General features: G+C 40.9%; 1 protein-coding gene across 1 annotated transcript; it reads left to right on the top strand.

Annotated features, from left to right (window-relative positions):
* Positions 1–3485: 3485 nt before the first annotated feature.
* Positions 3486–17482, top strand: sar1a (secretion associated Ras related GTPase 1A). Its single transcript, XM_003218531.4, has 7 exons — positions 3486–3663; positions 11143–11217; positions 11738–11857; positions 12269–12334; positions 12836–12939; positions 13523–13654; positions 14971–17482. Exons 2-7 carry the CDS (start codon positions 11160–11162, stop codon positions 15085–15087), a joined length of 597 nt encoding a protein of 198 aa, XP_003218579.1. The 5' UTR covers positions 3486–3663; positions 11143–11159; the 3' UTR covers positions 15088–17482.
* Positions 17483–19724: the final 2242 nt, after the last annotated feature.

The raw sequence follows: 19724 nt of genomic DNA, 5'->3' as shown, positions 1-19724 counted from the left end.
CTGCCGGAGTGGTACCTATTGATCTACTCACATTGGCATGTTTTCGAACTGCTAGGTTGGCAGGAGCTGGAGCTAATTAGGATTGTTGTTGTTGTGTGCTTTCAAGTCATTTCAGACTTTGGGCAAACCTAAGTCTAAAACTGAGGGGGAGGGGCTAGGTAAATGACCTTGGAGGGCCGCATCCGGCCCACAGTCCTTAGTTTGGGAACCCCTGGACTATAGTCTCTTATCACACACACCTTCTGACATGCATGCCATGAACTGTGGTGAATATCTGAGTGCATGCTGGAGTTGAGTATACAATAATAATAATAAAAGAACTTGGATTAGATAAGACTAAAATGATGTTATTATCTACCTTCAAGTCATTGCCATTGTCCAAGGTCACCTGATGGGTTTTCAGGGTCAAGTGGTGTTTTGAACCATAATCTGCCAGATTCCTAACCTAAACACTCAAATTACCATGCCATGCTCGCTCTTCTGATGACAGAAGTGCCAATTAGATCGCACGAGGCTCAGAAACGCTCATGCAAAATGTATTGGCCTACATTTTTGGTAAGAGTGAATTTCTCAATGTATGCATATCCACTGCTCTAGCACTCCAACAGATCTTTCAAAACTGCAATGGAAGGAGCTTGTTATCTGCAGCAAACAATGTATTCCACACTCCCTGAAGCCATAATTGGGTCCTAAAAATATTCTTCTTCTCAAAGATTTCCTAACTTGACTGATAAAATACTGTTCCACATTAAAAAAAAAACATTTTGTGTTAGCTAAGGATAACATGCTGTTGCCGGAAAGGCGCTTTTATAGTACATCCTTTGTTGCACATGGTGGGTATTTCAGTATTGAAATGGGTTTTGAAAATTAATTGGCCCCTTTTCGTCAATTGTAATGAATACTCGGTAGGAAAGCAAAATAGTCTTTGTGCTTTTTGAGTGATAATTATAATAAGCTGACAGTCTTCCAATGATAAAAGCAACTGACGTGGCAGATACCTTTCGAATATTCAACCTGCCCCTGATTTTTAAAGTAACAGGTAGCCCCCAAGTTATGAACAAGATAGGTTCTGTAGGTTTGTTCTTAAATTGAATGTGTATGTAAGTTGTTCCAGGTACTTTTTAAGTGTAATTTCAGCCAGTTTTTTTAGCTTTGTTTAACATAGGGGTTAATACTCCTGTGGTGTTTGTTTTGCTGTCTCTGCCCCTGTTCAGGAGATTTCTCCTCATTTTCTGTCCCTGGGATAATTGGATTTTGGAAAAAAATGGCTTGTTGTGTAAACAAGGATTGGTGATAACACTTCAGTTGATATACCTTTTTCCCATAACTCTTTCAAGAATGAATTTCCCTTCCTAGGGGTAGATTTTTCTCACTTCCTGTAGTTTCACCCACATTCTTAACTATGAACCATTTGTAACTTGGGTATTTGTCAATCAGCAACTGCCTGTATACCTTATTTCACCATCTGACCTTAAACCGGCACATTGATTTCACCCTGATCCAGCTCACAACACGCTTCTCAGAGGTTCCCATTGTCTATTTTAACCATGTTGTAACCTGTCTCAAGCCATAGGGAGAGGGGGTAACAAATACATACTATTACTTCCTGTACCATAATCTCCACAGATAATAAAATATATATGGCACAGATACAGTTCTTACCAATAGAGCTAATAGCAATTCAGTGGGTGTATGCAAATTCTGATTCCATTTGTATCTTGGCCCTCAGTATCCACAGATTCAATTCTACACCTTGAAAATATGTATTTTAAAAATCGCAAAAGCAGATCTTCATTTTGCCATTTGATATAAGAGACATCATTTTATTATGCCATTGTATAGAATATGGTTTGATCATCCTCAGATTTTGGGATCCACTGGGAGTCCTGGAACCAAAGCTCAGTACAGTGGTTCTCAACCTGTGGATCCCCAGCCTACAACTCCCAGAAATCCCAGGTAGTTTACCAGTTGTTAGGATTTCTTGGAGTTGAAGCCCAAAATATCTGGGGACCCACATGTTGAGAACCACTGGCCTAGTGGATACCAAGGTTCTCCTGGACCTTTCAGTGGCTTTCAATTCCATTGACCATGGTATCCTTCTGAGTCACCTTTCTGGGCTTGGAGGTACTGTTCTTCAGTGACTTCGTTTCTTCCTGGAGGACGTTCTCAGAAGGTGGTGCTGGGGGGACTCCTGTTTGACTCCTGGCCACTGGACTGTGAGGTCCCTCGGGGCTCTGTGCTGTTCCCCATGCTGTTCAACATATACATAAAGGGATTTAAAGATGAGCTCAAACCCAACCTTAAAAACTGTGGCATAGACACCGAGAAATGGCATGCCCTGGCCCTTGAGTGCTCTAACTGGAGGTCAGCTGTGACCAGCAGTGCTATGGAATTCAAAGAGGCACAAATGGAGGGTGAAAGGGAGAAACGTGCCAAGAGGAACCCTGACGGGGACTCCCATCTGGAAACCAATGTCTTCACTGCAGGAGAACATGCGGATTAAAATATGGTTCCAGAGCCACCTACGGACCCACTGCCAAGACACTACACTTGGAGGACCATCATCCTCAGTCTACAAGGGATCACCTAAGTAAGAGGGAGATACGTTCGCACAGGTAAACTGGGCCAGAACCGTTTAGCACTTTATAGGCTAAAGCCAGCAGTTTGAATTGTGCTCGGTAGCAGATTGGCAGCCAATGGAGCTAATACAACAGGGGGGCTGTATGCTCCCTGTACGCCACTCTGGTAAGCAATCTGGCTGCCACCCATTGGACCATTTGTAGTTTCTGAACAGTCTTCAAAGGCAGCCCCACGTACAGTGCATTGCAGTAGTCTATTCTGGACTCCAACTCCCACAGCCCTTGCCTGCTTGTTCAATGGCCAGGAATTCTGGGAGTTGGAGGCCCAAACATCTGGAGGGCCGCAGTTTGAGGATGCCTGGTCCAGAAGAACTCCCGAGCAAGCTCACAGCAACCCAAAGATAATAATACAGTACAGTAGTCTCACTTATCCAACATAAACGGGCCAGCAGAATGTTGGATAAGCGAATATGTTGGATAATAAGGAGGGATTAAGGAAAAGCCTATTAAACGTCAAATTAGGTTATGATTTTATAAATTAAGCACCAAAACATCATGTTAGACAACAAATTTGACAGAAAAAGTAGTTCAATACGCAGTAATGCTATGTTTGTATTTACGAATTTAGCACTAAAATATCATGATGTATTGAAAACATTGACTACAAAAATGCGCTGGATAATCTAGAATGTTGGATAAGTGAGATTCTACTGTACTTCGGCAATTCCCTCCTTGTGGGACTCGAACCCGTGATCTCTGAGAATGAGAAGGATAGACGGAGAGAGAGAACAAAGCGGCGCCAAGGCCAACGCAACACCTCCCTCTTGCCTGCCTGCCTGCCTCCCTCCTAGCGGGGGCGGAGCTTAAGCTCACACGTCACGTCCAGCGGGACACGTCAGCGCGCGGCGACGCCGGGGCCAACGAAGCAGCCGCGGCTCTCTCTTTGCCCCCCTCACCGGAAGTAGCCGCCATAGCAGCCGCGGGAGGAGATGCTACGTAGTTCCGGCGTGGAGCTGGCGGCTGAGGAGTGAGAGAGTGGAGAGTTGTGCGGGGGAGAGTCTGAGGAGGCCGGCGAAGGGAGAAGGTGAGGCGGGAAAGCGGAGGTGGCGGCCGCGGGGCCCGGAGGAGGCCTCCGCTTGAGCCGGCGGAAATGGGAGGAGGGAAGGCGAGCGAGTGACACGCAGGCGAGGCGGGGGCCGGGAGGAGGAGGAGGGGTCTGGGCAGGCCCTGGCCCTTCTCTTCGGCTAGGCCTCGTCCTTCGCCTGTGTGTGGATGTATGTATGTATGTATATGTATGTATTGCCTTATTGGGAGCCGCTCACCATTTCTTTCCTGCTCTTACGTGGCTTCACAGGCCGTGCGTCCTTCCTTCAGTTGCTCTCGCCTTTCAGTATTTTTGTATTTTTTTTTTGTCTTGAGTTTTTTTTTAAAAATCATAAATGGGTGGCTCGAGAGGCGGAAACGGGTACATAAATAAACTGAAAAGCGTGACTGAGTTGCCTTTAAAAGAAACTGTGGTAGCAGGGCAAGCAGCCAGTTCCTCTTCCTAAATGGTTTGAAGCGGGTTGGTTGGCCATGTCCTTCCTCTGAGTGCCATTCCACACTGCTCATCATCCCATTTATCAGCTTTAAACTGGAATATATATTTTCGAGATGAGGATGATTGAATCTGGATCCTGAGGGCCAACTACTGCAATGCACTCTACGTGGGGCTGCCTTTGAAGACGGCTCGGAAACTTCAGTTAGTGCAAAGGTCGGCAGCCAGATTACTAACGAGCTGGTTTTTGGGAGTACACCATGCCCCTATGAAAGCAGCTCCACTATCGGGAAGGCCCTTCTCTCGGTCCCACCTCAAGTGTGGTTGGTGGGGACAAGAGAAGAGGGCCTTTGCGGTGGTGCCCCCCCAGCTCTGGAATGCCCTCCTAAGGGAGATCTGGCTAGCCCCTACTTACCCTCCAAACCTTCTGCACACAATTAAAGACCTGGCTTTTCCAACAAGCCTTCGATCATGTTTAGCCTCTTATAATACATATGAGGACTTTTAGAGGTTTTTTTAGCACTTTACAATTCTGAGGTCAAATATTGCTGTTTTATCTACAGCAATCGCTGTATTTTATTGTTTTTGCCAGGGGGTACTGTGAATTTAGGATGTTGTGTTGCCTATGTTTTGTTTGCACTTGCTGTATTTTGTGTCACAGCTTGAGTGTTTTGTGAGCTGCCCCGAGTCCCTCTGGGAAATGGTGGCAGGATATCAATAAAGTATTATTATTATTATTAACTTTATAACCAAGATGCAAATGTATTCAGAACTTGCATAAGCCCACTGAATTGCTATTTGCTCTATTGGTAAGAACTGTACCTGCGCCATATATATTTTATTATCTGTGGGGATTACAGTACAGGAAGTAATAATATTATGTATTTGTTACCCACTCTCCCTATGGCTTGAGACAGGTTACAACATGGTTAAAACAGACAGACAATGGGAACTGCTGAGAAGTGGGTTGTAGACTAGATCAGGATGAAATCAATCTGCCGGTTTAAGATCAGATGGTGAATTAAGGCATACAGGCGGCCGCCAAGTGACAAACATCCGAGTTACAAACGACTCATAATTAAGAACGGGGTGAGACAACAGGAAGTGAGAAAAATCTATCCCTAGGAAGGGAAATTCACTTGTGAAAGAGTTATCATGGGGGAAAGGTGTATCAACTGAAGTATTATCACCAATCCTTGTTTACACAACAAGCCAATATATGGTCCCTTCCACACAGCTGAATAAAATCCCACATTATCTGCTTTAAACTGGAATATATGGCAGTGTGGACTCAGATAACCTAGGGCCCTTCCACACAGCCATATAATCCAGAATATCAAGGCAGAAAATCCAACCATATCGGCTTTGAACTGGGCTATCTGAGTCCACACTGAGTCCATGTATTCTAGTTCAAAGCAGATGTGAGATTTTCTGCCTTGATATACTAGGTTATATGGCTGTGTTGAAGAGCCCTATGAGCCCCCACTGCCAGATAATCTGGGATAAACCAATAATCTGGGATCAGATCCTGCGATAAAGGGGTAGTGTGGAAGGGGCCTGAGAGAGTGTGATATACCCAAGGGCCCTTCCACACAGCCATATAACCCAGAATATCAAGGCAGGAAATCCCACAATGTCTGCGTTGAACTGGGTCCACACTGCCAGTTTAAAGCAGATACAGTGTTCCCTCACTTGTCGCGGGGGTTACGTTCCAGGACCACCTGCAGTAAGTGAAAATCCGTGAAGTAAGGACACTATATTTTAATATTCATACATTATTTTAGTAGTTATACACTATTTTAAGTCTTTATCAACCAGTCGTGTGTTGATAAATCACCTCTTTCTCCTCCTGTTGCCGCTTCGGCTCCTTTTCTCTCCCTTCGGCTTCTCCTTCCTCCCTTCCTTAGGCTGTAAATTCTAATTTTTTATGATTTATAATATTTGTTTAGAGTTTATTGAAAAACCACAAAACAGCGAATCTGCGAAAAGTGAACCGCAAAGTAGTGAGGGAACACTGTATTGCGGGATTTCGTGCCTTGATATTCTGGGTTATATGGCTATGTGGAAGTGCCTCCAGTAAGTTTCCAAGGCCAAGTGGGGATCTGAATCCTGGGCTTTTCACCCAGAGTTTAAAGGTTCACCTCCACTGTAGAATGGATGCAGTTTGAGAGCACTTTCACTGTTCTGGTTCAGTACCTTGGAATCACGGGAGTAGTAGTTTTATCAGATCTTTCACCTTCCCTGCCAAAGATGACTGGCACCTTACCAAAATAGAAATCACATGACATTTAAAGAGGTCTCAAACTGTATTCAATTTAACAGTGGAAATGCAAAAGTAGTCTAACACTTAACCCGCGGCACCACTGGCTCTCAAGCCACACTTTGTTGTGTGTCTTGAAGTCATTCCCGATTTACGGTGTGCTCATCTTGGGATTTTCTGGCTGAGATTTTTTCAGAGTGGAATTGCCCACTTCTGAGGCTGATAAAAGACTGACTTGCCCAAGGTCACCCTGTGGGTTTCATAGTGGAGCAGAGATTTGAACCTTGGCCTTCAGTGTCCTGGTCAAGCCACTACCCCAAGCTGGGTTTTGTGTGATTTAGGCCCCTCCCACACAGCTGTATAAAAGTACATTGAACTAGATTATATGGCAGTGTGGACTCAGATAATCCGGTTCAAAGCAGATATTGTGGATTGTCAGCCTTGATATCCTGGGTTACATGATTGTGTGGAAGGACCCTTAGGGAGCTGGAAAGTCCACAGTTTCAATTATGGGTGCTCTGCTGGCCTGGGGCAAAGCAATTTCTTTCTCAACTTCTCTTACCATCATACAACTGCTCAGAAAGAAAGAAAGATGGGAGGGGATTAACATTGGTTTCTGCGTTATTTAAAATCAGGAACAACACCTCTCTTGGGTGTCAACTATACCTTCTTTTGGGTTGTTGTGATTTTTTTCTAGTTGTATGGCCATGTTCCTGTAGCATTATCTCCTGACGTTTCGCCTACATCTGTGACAGGCATCCTCAGATGTTTGTTCAGAGGTCTGTTGGAAATGAGGCAAGTGGAGTGTATATATATCTGTGAACTATCCAGGGTGTTTAAAGCAAGTATGAATGTTGCAATTAGCAAGCTTGATTCTTTCTCCCACCCTGGACATTCCACAGATAAATATACACTCCACCTGTCTAATTTCCAACAGACCTTTGTACAAACCTCTGAGGATGCTTTTCACAGATGTAGGCGAAATACCATGAGAAAATGCTACTGGAACATGGCCATACAACCAGAATCACATCAACACAGTGATTCCAGCCATGAAAGACTTTGACAACACATATTTTCTTTTGTTTCTTAGCAGGAGTATCATAGACACATAAAGGGCTTGGGGGCACTGGCCTTTTCCCACTTGTCCAGCTACTTGTTGAACTTCATTCTATGGATTGCCTAAATAATTTAGCCAAAGTGCAGTTCAAAATATCCCCGTTAAATGCTGGGTGTGAATATCCCCATGTCCTGGGCTGGTATTGGTTTTGTCTTTACAGTAGGCTTCCCTTGTGAGTTTTTTTTTTGAACAGCACAAAACCAAAAAAGGTGTGTGAGAAAATACAGATTACAACACCAACAATATAGTATGGCAGTTTTGATTTGGTGTTTGTGAACAAAACACATAGAAAAGAACAGGGTGTTTTTCCTGCTTTGGAGTATAGCGGACTGGCAACTGTTACGTTTTGTTGTACAGGCATCTTTGTTGGAAACTGATTTCAAGCTTTTAAATCATTCATGGCCCCTTGGCCCTCCACAAGTATTGGCCCACTACTTGAACTATCTTATAATTTGCCATAAAAGGATTAAGAGTACTTGGAGTTGAATTCCAAAACATCTGGATTGTCCAAATTTTCCCCACTTAAAGACTAAGTTTAAAAATGACACAAGCACTTGAGGATTGGATTTCTGTGAAGCTCTGAAAATTTGTTTATAGCACACTTCTGGGTAGTTCTACTTGGAAGTATTTTCTGTTGGAGATATCCTCCCAGAGAAATGTATAGTGGGTTTGGGAATAATGTGGTCCTTCTGACTGTAGTTTCAAGCAGTCTTGGACAACATAGCTAATGTGTGACATGCTGAAAATGACACCCAAACTGAGGTGTAAGTCCTAGTTCTTTTTGTTCTGCTCATGCTCAGAATTGCTTTTGGACACTTTTTCTGCCAACAGTATGATGGAGCAGTCCTAATTCATTTAAGTTCGGATTTGCTATTGCTAGTGGTTAAGGTTTATTTATTTATATTAAGTACTCTAATACAGTAGAGTTCCGGTTAACCGACTTCCGGTTTTCCAACCTACTGTATTATCTTATGTGCCAGGCCGGGCACTTTGGAGAAGCCCGGTGCGTGTTGTTAGGCAGCAACACGCACGGGGCTTCCCTAAACGGAGTGCTTGCCCCTTTGGGGAAGCCCGTTTCATGTTGCTAGGTAGCAACATGCACGGAGCTTCACTAAACTGAGTGCTTGCCGGAGGGATGAGGCTTGTCCCTTTGGCAAGCACTCGCCCCTTTTGAGAAGCCCGGTGCCTGTTGCTAGGCAGCAACGCGCATGGAACTTCCCTAAACCGAGTGCGTGCCGGAGGGACATGATTCTGCCCTCTGGCAAGCACCCAGTTTGCCAGGAGGGATAATAGGGCCTCCCTATTACCCAACAGCTCCGGTTATCTGACATTCGGCTGGCTCGTTTATGTCAGATAACTGGAACTCTACGGTAATTAGGATTTTAACTTGGCAGTCCCCAAGTTACAAACATCTGACTTACAAACAACTCATAGTTGTGACAACAGGAAGCTAGGAAGGGAAATTCACTCCTGAAAGAGTTATCATAAGGAAATGGTGTGTCCATTGAAGTTTTATTACTAGTCCTTGTTTCCACAACAAGACAAAATTTTCAGAATCAAGTTTACAGGGACAAAGTGGGGTGAAATCTTCCAAATGCTCACAGGCAGCAAAACAAACACCACAGGTATTAACCCTTCCCTGTGCTATCCAGAGCTTGTATGTGTGTGTGTGTGTGTGTGGCTGAAGTTACCCTGAAAAAATGTATCTGTTCCAACTTACAAACTCAAAAACAGACCTACAGAACCTATCTTATTTGTGACTTGGGGATTGCCTTCAATATTCTAATATTGGATGAAAGAGACTCAAGACAAAATTTATGAACTGTAGCATAGCCTCAACACCTCCATTTTAACCTCCTCAGCAAACCCCATCAACGATACATTTATTAACTAAATATTAATAAACCAGAGGAACCAGAGACCAAATTGCCAATATCCGCTGGATAATGGAGGAAGCCAGGGAGTTTCAGAAAAACATCTACTTCTGCTTTATTGACTATTCTAAAGCCTTCGACTGTGGATCATAATAAACTATGGCATGTTCTTGATGGTATGGGGATACCAAGTCACCTTGTCTGCCTCCTAAGAAATCTGTATAAAGACCAAGTAGCCACAGTAAGAACAGATCACGGAACAACAGACTGGTTCAAGATTGGGAAAGGAGTACGGCAGGGCTGCATACTTTCACCTTCCCTATTCAACTTGTACGCAGAACACATCATGCGACATGCGGGGCTTGAGGAATCCAAGGCCGGAGTTAAAATTGCTGGAAGGAATATTAACAACCTTAGGTATGCAAATGATACCACTCTGATGGCTGAAAGTGAGGAAGAGCTGAGGAGCCTTATCACCAAGGTGAAAGAAGAAAGTGCAACAGCTGGGTTGCAGTTAAACATCAAGAAAACCAAGATCATGGCAACCAGACCGATTGACAACTGGCAAATAGAGGGAGAAAATGTGGAGGCAGTGACAGACTTTATATTTCTAGGCACGAAGATCACTGCAGATGCAGACTGCAGCCAGGAAATCAGAAGACGTTTACTTCTTGGGAGGAGAGCAATGGCCAACCTTGACAAAATAGTGAAGAGCAGAGACATCATACTGGCAACGAAGGTCCGCATAGTCAAAGCAATGGTATTCCCCATAGTAACCTATGGATGCGAGAGCTGGACCATAAGGAAAGCTGAGCGAAGGAAGATAGACTTTTTTAAACTCTGGTGCTGGAGGAAAATCCTGGGAGTACCTTGGACTGCTAGAAGATCCAACCAGTCCATCCTCCAGGAAATAATGCCCGGCTGCTCACTGGAGGGAAGGATATTAGAGGCAAAGCTGAAGTACTTTGGCCACATCATGAGGAGACAGAAAAGCTTGGAAAAGATCACGATGCTGGGGAAAATGGAAGGAAAAAGGAAGAGAGGCCGACCAAGGGCAAAATGGATGGACGGTATCCTTGAAGTGACTGGCTTGATCTTGAAGGAACTGGGGGCGGTGACGGCCAACAGGGAGCTCTGGCGTGGAATGGTCCATGAGGTCACGAAGAGTCGGAGACTACTAAACGACTGAGCAGCAGCAGCAGCAGTTGTGTTTATAGTAGACTCCATGAGTGCTCTTTGTAAGAATAATCTTGAGCATAGGAAGTGTCATAGTAGGGTCAGAAATGGTCTTGTTTCAATACATGAATCCTGCATCAGAGTGATAACCGAAATGTCCATATCACTATTGCTTTCTAGTGTTGTCTTTATTGTGTTTTATGTTTACTTGTCATTGTCATATAACGGCTTCCATCAAGATAGTACTAAAGATTAGGAAGCTTTGAGTGATATCTTAATATTTCTGTCTGAACTTATTTTGACTTTCATATTAGCTATTCTAAACAAAATTTTCTGTCAGTTAAACTAATAGACTCAAGTTCCAGAAGCTATTGATAAGCTGCTTAGCATGCAATTTTTATGCTTTTTGAAGGAGGAGGTGTTGATTTGTTCTTGTTGTCTTTAAACATGTGAAGGATAGACAGTTCGGTCTATTTTTCTGTTAGTCTTTGCATGCTTAATTTGCCAGCCTTCTAGCTCATAGGTAAGTATGATTATTGAAATCATTTGGTGCACAGCCAAGACTCCTCTAACTGTGTGTGTGTGTATTTTTCTAGGCAACTGATTTTCCACAATGTCCTTCATAGTTGACTGGATCTACAATAGCTTCAGCAGTGTGCTGCAGTTTCTAGGTAAGGCTTCAAATACTCAGATCTGAATAGTGCTCTTGATCTTACTATTAATCCAAAAACGAAACTGTCACTGATGTAGTTGATGCATCCAATACTGGCTTTCACACAGGATAGTACTGATAATTGTGTGATTTGTCATCCATTCCATTCCTTTATGTTTCTGCATACCATGTTACAGATATAGTCATTACAGAACTGATTGAAGTATAATGTGCAGGTTTACCATCCCTTATTCAGATTTCCAAAATATTCCAGAATGGCTGAGATAGTGATACCTTTGTTTCATGCAAAAATTAATAAAATATTGTATAAAAATAATGTGTAAATTAATTTTATGATTACATTTGGATCTCATTTCCAAGATTACCATACATGCTTTTTTCAACTTTTCTGAATATTATTTTTATAGCTTCTAAAATTGCCCAGTAGGATGAAAGTTCCAGAAATAGTTTGGAATATATGGTTAATCTTATGTCACATGTTCATTCTGTTTAATATATGCTGCTTTTCTTTTCTGCAGGATTATACAAGAAGTCTGGAAAACTAGTTTTCTTGGGTTTGGATAATGCAGGCAAAACCACTCTTCTGCATATGCTCAAGGATGACCGATTAGGTCAACATGTTCCAACACTGCATCCAAGTAAGGGTTATCCAACCGTGGATGATGTTATCCATTACTATCCTTTTAAAACTGTCTTCCATTTTACTAGTATTTAAAGTGTAACCCCTATTTTTAATAAAATTTCATAATGATATCTCTCATTGGAGAGTAATGCTTATAAAGTTTGGTTTTTTTAATTTACCATGCTCTAAACAAGTATAAGATTGTATTAATATGTTTAATATTAAATTTACATTTTATTTGTTTTCAAAAATAAATATTAACAAATATTCTGTGCTGTGTAAAAAGTTGAAAGATTGGACTCCAGTGATCCATAAACTTTAGTCTTGTGTGCCTTGAATGGCTTATCTGTTCTTGATTACTGTTACATTGGAAACTGTACTAGCATACCTCTATTTAGTCTCATAAATAATTTCCCATTTTCTTTAGCATCAGAAGAGCTGACAATTGCAGGAATGACTTTCACAACATTTGATCTTGGTGGCCACGAACAAGGTAACAACCGTTTCTTCCCTTGTGACTAGCACTTGCCTCACATTTTGTCTTGATTTGATTATTCAGAAAGAAATGTTTCCTTCCTAGGAATTTTTACTTTCTGCACATAGTGATCCCATAAAGGGCATCACAGAGTTTCTTGTTATTTCATTCATTGTGGAGTTGCGACAGAGAAGAATATTATAAAGCCGTTTCTCAGGGACAAGTCCGTGAGCTTTTTTTCTTAATTACTTTTCCTTATGACAATTGAGAAATGACCGTAAGAATATAAACCATGCTATTTCAAAAATACCAGTAATTTATTTAATGTGCATTTTAAATTGCTGGGAAAATATTTGAAGGGTATGTTTATTTTCAAAATTATATGCTCATAAAACAGCAGTAGCTACTTGCTGCTGATGGCAAGGTGTTTTTTGAAAGTTGCTCAGTGCATACAAGCGATGCATTTTTTTTCCTCTGGGCATTGTAACTTTTGCTGCTGTTTTGTTGTTTCCCTCATAGCTCGCCGTGTATGGAAGAACTATCTACCAGCAATTAATGGGATTGTCTTTTTAGTGGACTGTGCAGATCAGGAACGTCTTCTGGAGTCAAAAGTGGAACTTAATGTATGTAACTCCCCATCACCACAAAAAGAAGTGCCATTATACAGCTTAGTTCTGATATATAGTCTTTTTTCAGTTTCCTGCTAAATTAAAGCCATACGTATGAGAAAATGGAAGAAATCTAATTGTTAGATGTGAGGTCAGTAGGGAAGTACGTTAAGTGTTGCCATTGTGAAAGCTGGCTTCATACAGTAATGTGAAAATGTAGAGGTTCTGTAAGAAGAAATTAAGGTGTAATCTTGGCAGTACAGTTGGCCTTTTTTGCCTCTGGGTTCTACCACCAAAGCTTAGAAATAACCCCTTCTGGGAAAAAAAATCCCAAAAGCAAACCTTGATTTTGCCTTTTTATATAAAGGACACAATTTTGCTATGCCATTGTATAAATGTAACCTGAGCATCTGTGAACTTGGGTATGTACAGAGGGTCCTGGGACCAAATCCCAGTAGAAACCAAGGACCCACCATACTCATTAGCAAGAAATTATTTCGGTAGTATTTACTGATGTTGAGGTTGGATTATTTATTGCGAATCATTATTTACATGCTACATTACACATTGTAATGCACAGGTACTTTTTTCTCATTAGGCATTAATGACTGATGAAACAATATCCAATGTGCCAATTCTTATCTTGGGTAATAAAATTGACAGACCAGAAGCTATCAGTGAGGAAAAACTCAGAGAGATTTTTGGACTTTACGGACAGACCACAGGAAAGGTAAGGAATCAAAGTATGGTTCACAAAGGAGAGGCGTTTCTGTATTGCAAAATCCATGCCTTTTTCACCATGCCTTTCTATTTTAAGGTTCACAAGTTCTCATGACTTTTAAACTAGAATAACAGGTAACAAGCTTTTGGAAAATCTGTGTGTTCTACACATAGTCAGTTTATCTATGTAATTTTGCCAAAGCTGTAATAAAGATACAGTGCTTCTGCACAGCAGCAGCAGCAGCAACAACAACTTCATTTGCATCCCACCACCATCTCCCAAAAAGGAGTTGGGGCGACTTACAGCAGCACATAATAGTGCCATAAAACACATAAAAATGCAGGTAAAATTACATCAACATGTATAACAATAACAATATCAACAGCTGTAAATGATCCAGTTTTAGGTGATGTGTTTTTAAAAGATGGAGAATAATATTGTGACAGTCTAATGGCTAGCAGGTTAAACTTTCATATAGTAGAGTCCACTTCATCAGATACATGAAGTATTTTCCTTTGTTGAAGGGTATGTTTACAGGATTGTAGAGGGGAAATAGTAAACACTAAGGATAAATGGGAATGAAATGGAAAAGGACAGGCTGTGAAAATTCTAGTAAAGCTTACATATACTGAAGAAACAAAGTGGCCATTCACAAAGCAGTGACTGGTAATACCGCAGCATAGCAAGTAAGACCGAATTAATAACATTTCTGTTGTACGATTTTTAAAAAGAAGATCAAGGTCTTAATTTAAAGTTTACCATCAAGCTTCTTTCAGTATTTCACTTCAAAAGTCCCCTTTTGAGGTATCTTTAAATAATGCCAGTTTTCAGATTAACAGTAGTGACCTGGAAGAGTGAAATATTTTCTGGTTGTATCTCTGCTTTTCCACTCTAATGAATGAGATTTGTTACAATTAGTTTAAGCCACATTGATTTCAGCAGTTATGTTCAAGGTAGAGATAATGCTGAATTAGGTCAGGTTGGTCTCAGGCAATTGATCTTGAGTTCATGGCATGAGCTCCCATTTCCATGAAGCCTACTTTTTCTTGGGATACTTAAGTAGCCCTGGAGCAAATGGGGTAAGAGTCTTTGGGAGACACTTAGCTTAAGGTTTTCCTCTTCCTTTCTCTTGGGATGCACTAAATGCTTCCTGTAATGTCATTTTTGTTGTCTTGTAACTGTTGGATCACTGTCAGGCTGCAAGGATGATATCAAAGCAGGTAAGTGCCATATGTCTGTGGTTGCTTTTGACTGTGTTCTTGAAATGAGCCTGGAAGCATCCAGCAGCTGAATCCCAGTTAATAAATTCTTCTTTGACCCTCTAGGGTAATGTACCACTGAAGGACTTGAACACGCGCCCCATGGAAGTGTTCATGTGCAGTGTGCTGAAGAGGCAAGGCTACGGTGAAGGTTTTCGTTGGCTGTCGCAGTATATTGACTGATATTAGAGGGAAAGCTCTAACTCCTGGACTGGTCCTGTTTGCAGCTTCCTTATGGACTTTTCTATTAGAACATGGAAGGCTCTCCAACCATATACTGGCATTGACCCAGAGACTCCCGTCTTCAGTTAACCCATATCACAGTGGTGACACAGTTCTTTTCCCTTTGTCTTGGAGATAACATTCTGTACACTGGTGCAAGTTGTCATGTCTCTAGGGCCCATTGTTTCCACTGGAAACTTGGCTTTTAGTTACAGTGGGGCTGGTGAGGTGGAATGCAGGACTCTGCATCCAGTACTCTTTTAGTGGCTGGAAAAGAGAACATGTCTCACCACTGTGGCCAATTGACTTAAAAGAAAGCAACTATATTTTTAAAGTGTTCAATGTAAATCTTGTCCCTTTAGATTGTTTAAGTTAACATTCAACTTGTTTGGGCCAGAATCTGTTAAGATTTTTTTTAAAAAAAATCTATTTAATAGTTCCAAAGTGACTGACCCAAGTATCATGATATTTGGATAGAAAGATGGATTGAATTGCCCTATGAGATGGCTGTGCTGCCACATTGCTTGATGATGAAGATGGTGCTGTTGGGAGTGATTTGTGCAATGGTTTTTCCTCTTTCTTTGACAGGGGTTTTAATTGGGAAGGAAAATGGAATACTCAAACGAAGACACATTTGTCTTAGCTTTCCATGAAGTCATGATATGTAGGAATCTGAAACATGGTTATTCACTTTGGCCCACCTCTAAACGTTGCTATCACTCTTTTGGCAGCAGGCTTTCCTCTTTGCAGCACCAGTGGGGAAGGACTTAGGATGCAGAATGTTTTGCATTTCAAGCAACTTCTGGGAAAAAACAATAGAAATCATGAATTTTGTTGGGTTACTGTAGCATTAAATTTTTCCAACCAGTGCATATCATAATGCTGTTAATTTAAACTAACCTTGTTTCTTTTATATCCAACAGAGCTTGTGTTTGAAGTTTCATTATTTGCCTGGTCATCTTCATTTTCAGTTAAACACACAGGCATCCTCTCCATTAGAGGAGGACAATGTTGCTTTAGTTGGAATTATTTCTAGTATTCACTGGCAGATATATTTCGGTCTATGGGAACATACGACTTAGAGTCTGAGAACAGGTGTTTGCTAACTCTGAAATGCAAAATGGCAGTGTACCAGCTACTGTGCTGTAGGCACTTAATTCCTTTGAAAAGTATGGTATTGCTAAGACATTATGCTAAAACATAACATGACCATGTTAGCCACTGTGATCTAACATCCTTCATCTTAAGCATCAAACTCCTTCAAAGAGAACAAAGTCGATAGCATAATAATTAACAATTGAAATTCCCAGAAATTTAGTGTGATATTGAAAATCAATTTCCTTTAACTTTTACATTTGTCCCTTTTGCCCTTTGCTTTGACATAGCCACATGGAGTCCTCTGAAGTATGTAATGCATCTGCAAAACAGGATAATTTTAGTGTTTCTCTGCCAGCAGGAAAAGCTGAATGTACTGCAAATGCTATACATTTAAATTGTACAGGTTGATACTGTCTGATGTGTAATGGTCAATGTACTTCCAAGGTAGTTTAAGCTGGATCGTCATTGGAAGAACTGTGAGACAGTAAACTATTTCTGAAAGGGGTGCCTGGCGAACACCTATTTAGCAACTGGGGGTTCTGTTATTCATTCTAGATCTGTTTGCAGTAACCTTACCAAAATGGCTGCGTATAGCATCATTGTTGCATTCACCTTCAGTCTTTGTAAATACCTTTGGGCTTTACATAAGAAGTTTTTCAATCACTTGTGAATATCTCATAGGGCAAAGTGCCTATGTATGTGGTGCCATGGAGTTGTAGGGAATACAACAGTCTACAGTAGTCCCACAGACACTATTGATCAGATGCATATAATGTAGCATCTTCAATATTGAGCATCTAGATTTCTCCCAGTCAAGGTGTTCAGAATGGATGGCTCCTCTTGAAATAATATGACACCTGGTAACTCTTATTGGAAATAGTATTCTCTGATTCCATGCTTTTAAAAAGACACCCCCCCCCCCCCCCCAAATAAACAAGAGCTATAGGGTTGATGCCCAGTAAAAGCACAGCTTTCTATGAAGGTGGTGTCCCAACCGCTGGAGGAAGCAGTTGTGAATAGCTCTGACTTGTCCTCCCACCCCGCTTGCCATGTGTATTGTCATTAGACAAATCTAACTCTTCACAGTGTATGGATATAAAGTTTAATATATTCTTTAGAAATTGGATTGCAGATTGGAGAAATGGGAGAAGTATGTCATTCTGTTAGCAAAATGTTTTAACTTCCCATTTCTGGAAACGTGAAACATGTTTGCAGAGAAGGTTTGTCTGTATCCACAACATTTTAATAAAAGTTTTTTTTTAAAAAAAAACAGTTATATTCACATGCAGTGGGCTGAAATAGTTACAATCCTGTCATTTCATGGTAAACAAGGAAAGGAGTGTATAGTGCCTGGTCCTAGAAACGTTCCAGATCCAGTGCTCTTACATTTGAAATCAAAGTGGAGAATATGTAGGTAGCAGGCCACATAATGTCTCTTCAGGAAACAGCATATTAAACTGTTTATATAATTTAGGGGCAATATAGCAATTATTAATTGAATTTATAGTTTAATAATTCAGCATTTGGATATGTAAGCCTCATGTTGGCACAGTTTTTGTTTCAGATGATAAAATGCAGTTGAAAAAGTCTTTCTAAAACATGGAGTTATCTAAAAACAATGTATTCAGACATTTATTTCAAGCTTGTGTTGATTCACATGTTGGAAGAGAAACACATGTTATTTGCATATGATACCATTCAAGTCGCCACCTACAGAAGATGAAATCAAACCAATGAAGAGTCCTTAAAGCACACTTTGTGCTGTCATTAATCTTGGCAGTCCTAGCCAGCTATGAATACTGATGAAGGCAGTTCAGGGCAATAACAAGTTGAATATACTATTCTCTATCTAGAATTGTATGGCTGATCACATTAGATAAGGAGAATGGTAGCAGTAGAAGTGTTGATCTTAAATTGGGAAAATAAAAAAAAATGCCGGTTCTATGCTGCAGTTTTAGGCCCAGTTAATTAAGGGTAAACTCTACTGTAACCAGTGAATACTATGTATTCTGGGTTTTGATTGATTGCTTGTTTTCTGGAAACAAGAAGAGAAAAAATTGAGTACTTTTGTTTTCATTTTTTTAAAATGATTTTAAAAAGTTTAGTTGCAACAAATTTGCATGCTCAAAAGTAAGTTTTAAAGTTCAAAGAGACATGTTCCATGTAGGAGTAAGACTTCAGTCTTGCTCTAAATATGCATGTCTCCTATAATCGATAGAAGCTGTGGGTATTCTTATGGTTACTCCCAGTTTTATGATCAATTTTGGTTAGAGGATTCTGAAAGTTGTAATCCAAAGAAACTTCTTCCATGTTATATTTTTTTATTCATAGAGCTGATTGTTGTCTACTAGTGTTTCAGCTTTGATGCACATGCGCACAGTGTCCAAAAGGCTCCAGGAGAAATTAAATTGGTTATATTGGAGCAGAAGCAAGCTCAGTTCATTTCATGCCTTACAGAGGTAACATAGGTGATTCCCCCTCCAACTGATTTCCAGTCTTCCATATTTTGAAGCAGTAATGCATTGCCAAGACTTACAGATAAAACAGGTATATTTGCTTCAGGGAATTTTTAAAGCCATTGTTCCCAATGTTTCTTCTCCCATTCAACAATTTCATGAATGGAAAGTTTCCCTGCTATGGACAATCCTGAAATATAGATTGTGTTGACAGCGATCTATTTTTCAAGAGAACCTCAATACAGAGCTGTGAATACATTGAAACACAGCAATGGTTTCTTAGCAATGGTTTTCCTGCCCACAACCAGGAAATCCTATCCGATTTCTCGTCTATCCACTCCTTTGGGCTTCATGCAAAACTACCATCTGCTTTTCCCTTTCTATTCAGCCAGAAACCAGGAAATACTGGATTTAAAATAAAAAAATCACTGTTTAAGCTTACAAAAACTGATTAAAAACCACAAATGATCCATATCGGGGCTCTTGGTGTAGTGTGACTTACAAAAGGCATTGAAACAAGGATAGGAACTTTGTGGTTTGCTTATTAAATTGTGTGGTTTGATTTGTGTCCACTGGGTGTCCAAAAGCCTAGACTGCCATGCCTATTAACAACGATTGCTTTAAAATGCATTGGCTTTCTCTGTGTTTTCCAGGCTGTATGACCATGTTCCAGAAGCATTCTCTCCTGACTTTTTACCCACATCTATGGCAGGCATCCTCAGAGGTTGTGAAGTTTGTTAGAAACTTGCCTGACATTTCACCCACATCTATAGCAGGCATCCCCAGGGGTTGTGAGATCTGTTGGAAACTAGGCAAGTGGGGTTTATGTAACTGTGGAATGTCCAGGGTGGGAGAAAGAACTATTGTCTGTTGGAGGCAAGTCTGAATGTTGCAGTTGGTCACCTTGATTAGCATTGACTGTAGCATTTGCTGAAAATAGCTGATACTCCACCACAGACATCAGAAGATCAGCAAGACCAAGAACAGGTAAGGTAAAGGAAAAGTGTTTTTACCATACATCAAGGGAACCACTGACCGCATAGA

This window comes from Anolis carolinensis, chromosome 3, assembly GCF_035594765.1.
Source record: "Anolis carolinensis isolate JA03-04 chromosome 3, rAnoCar3.1.pri, whole genome shotgun sequence".
Lineage (NCBI taxonomy): Eukaryota > Metazoa > Chordata > Lepidosauria > Squamata > Dactyloidae > Anolis > Anolis carolinensis.
Note: the sequence above shows the minus strand (reverse complement) of the source record. Positions and strands in the feature narration are given on the sequence as shown.

What these genes read in the sequence shown, in the direction of transcription:
- sar1a (XM_003218531.4), top strand. Translation starts at nt 11,160, where the DNA reads ATGTCCTTCATAGTTGACTGGATCTACAATAGCTTCAGCAGTGTGCTG. An exon ending in AGTCAAAAGTGGAACTTAAT is followed by an intron (nt 12,940 to 13,522) that starts GTATGTAACTCC and finishes TTTTCTCATTAG; the next exon opens with GCATTAATGACTGATGAAAC. An exon ending in ACGGACAGACCACAGGAAAG is followed by an intron (nt 13,655 to 14,970) that starts GTAAGGAATCAA and finishes TTGACCCTCTAG; the next exon opens with GGTAATGTACCACTGAAGGA.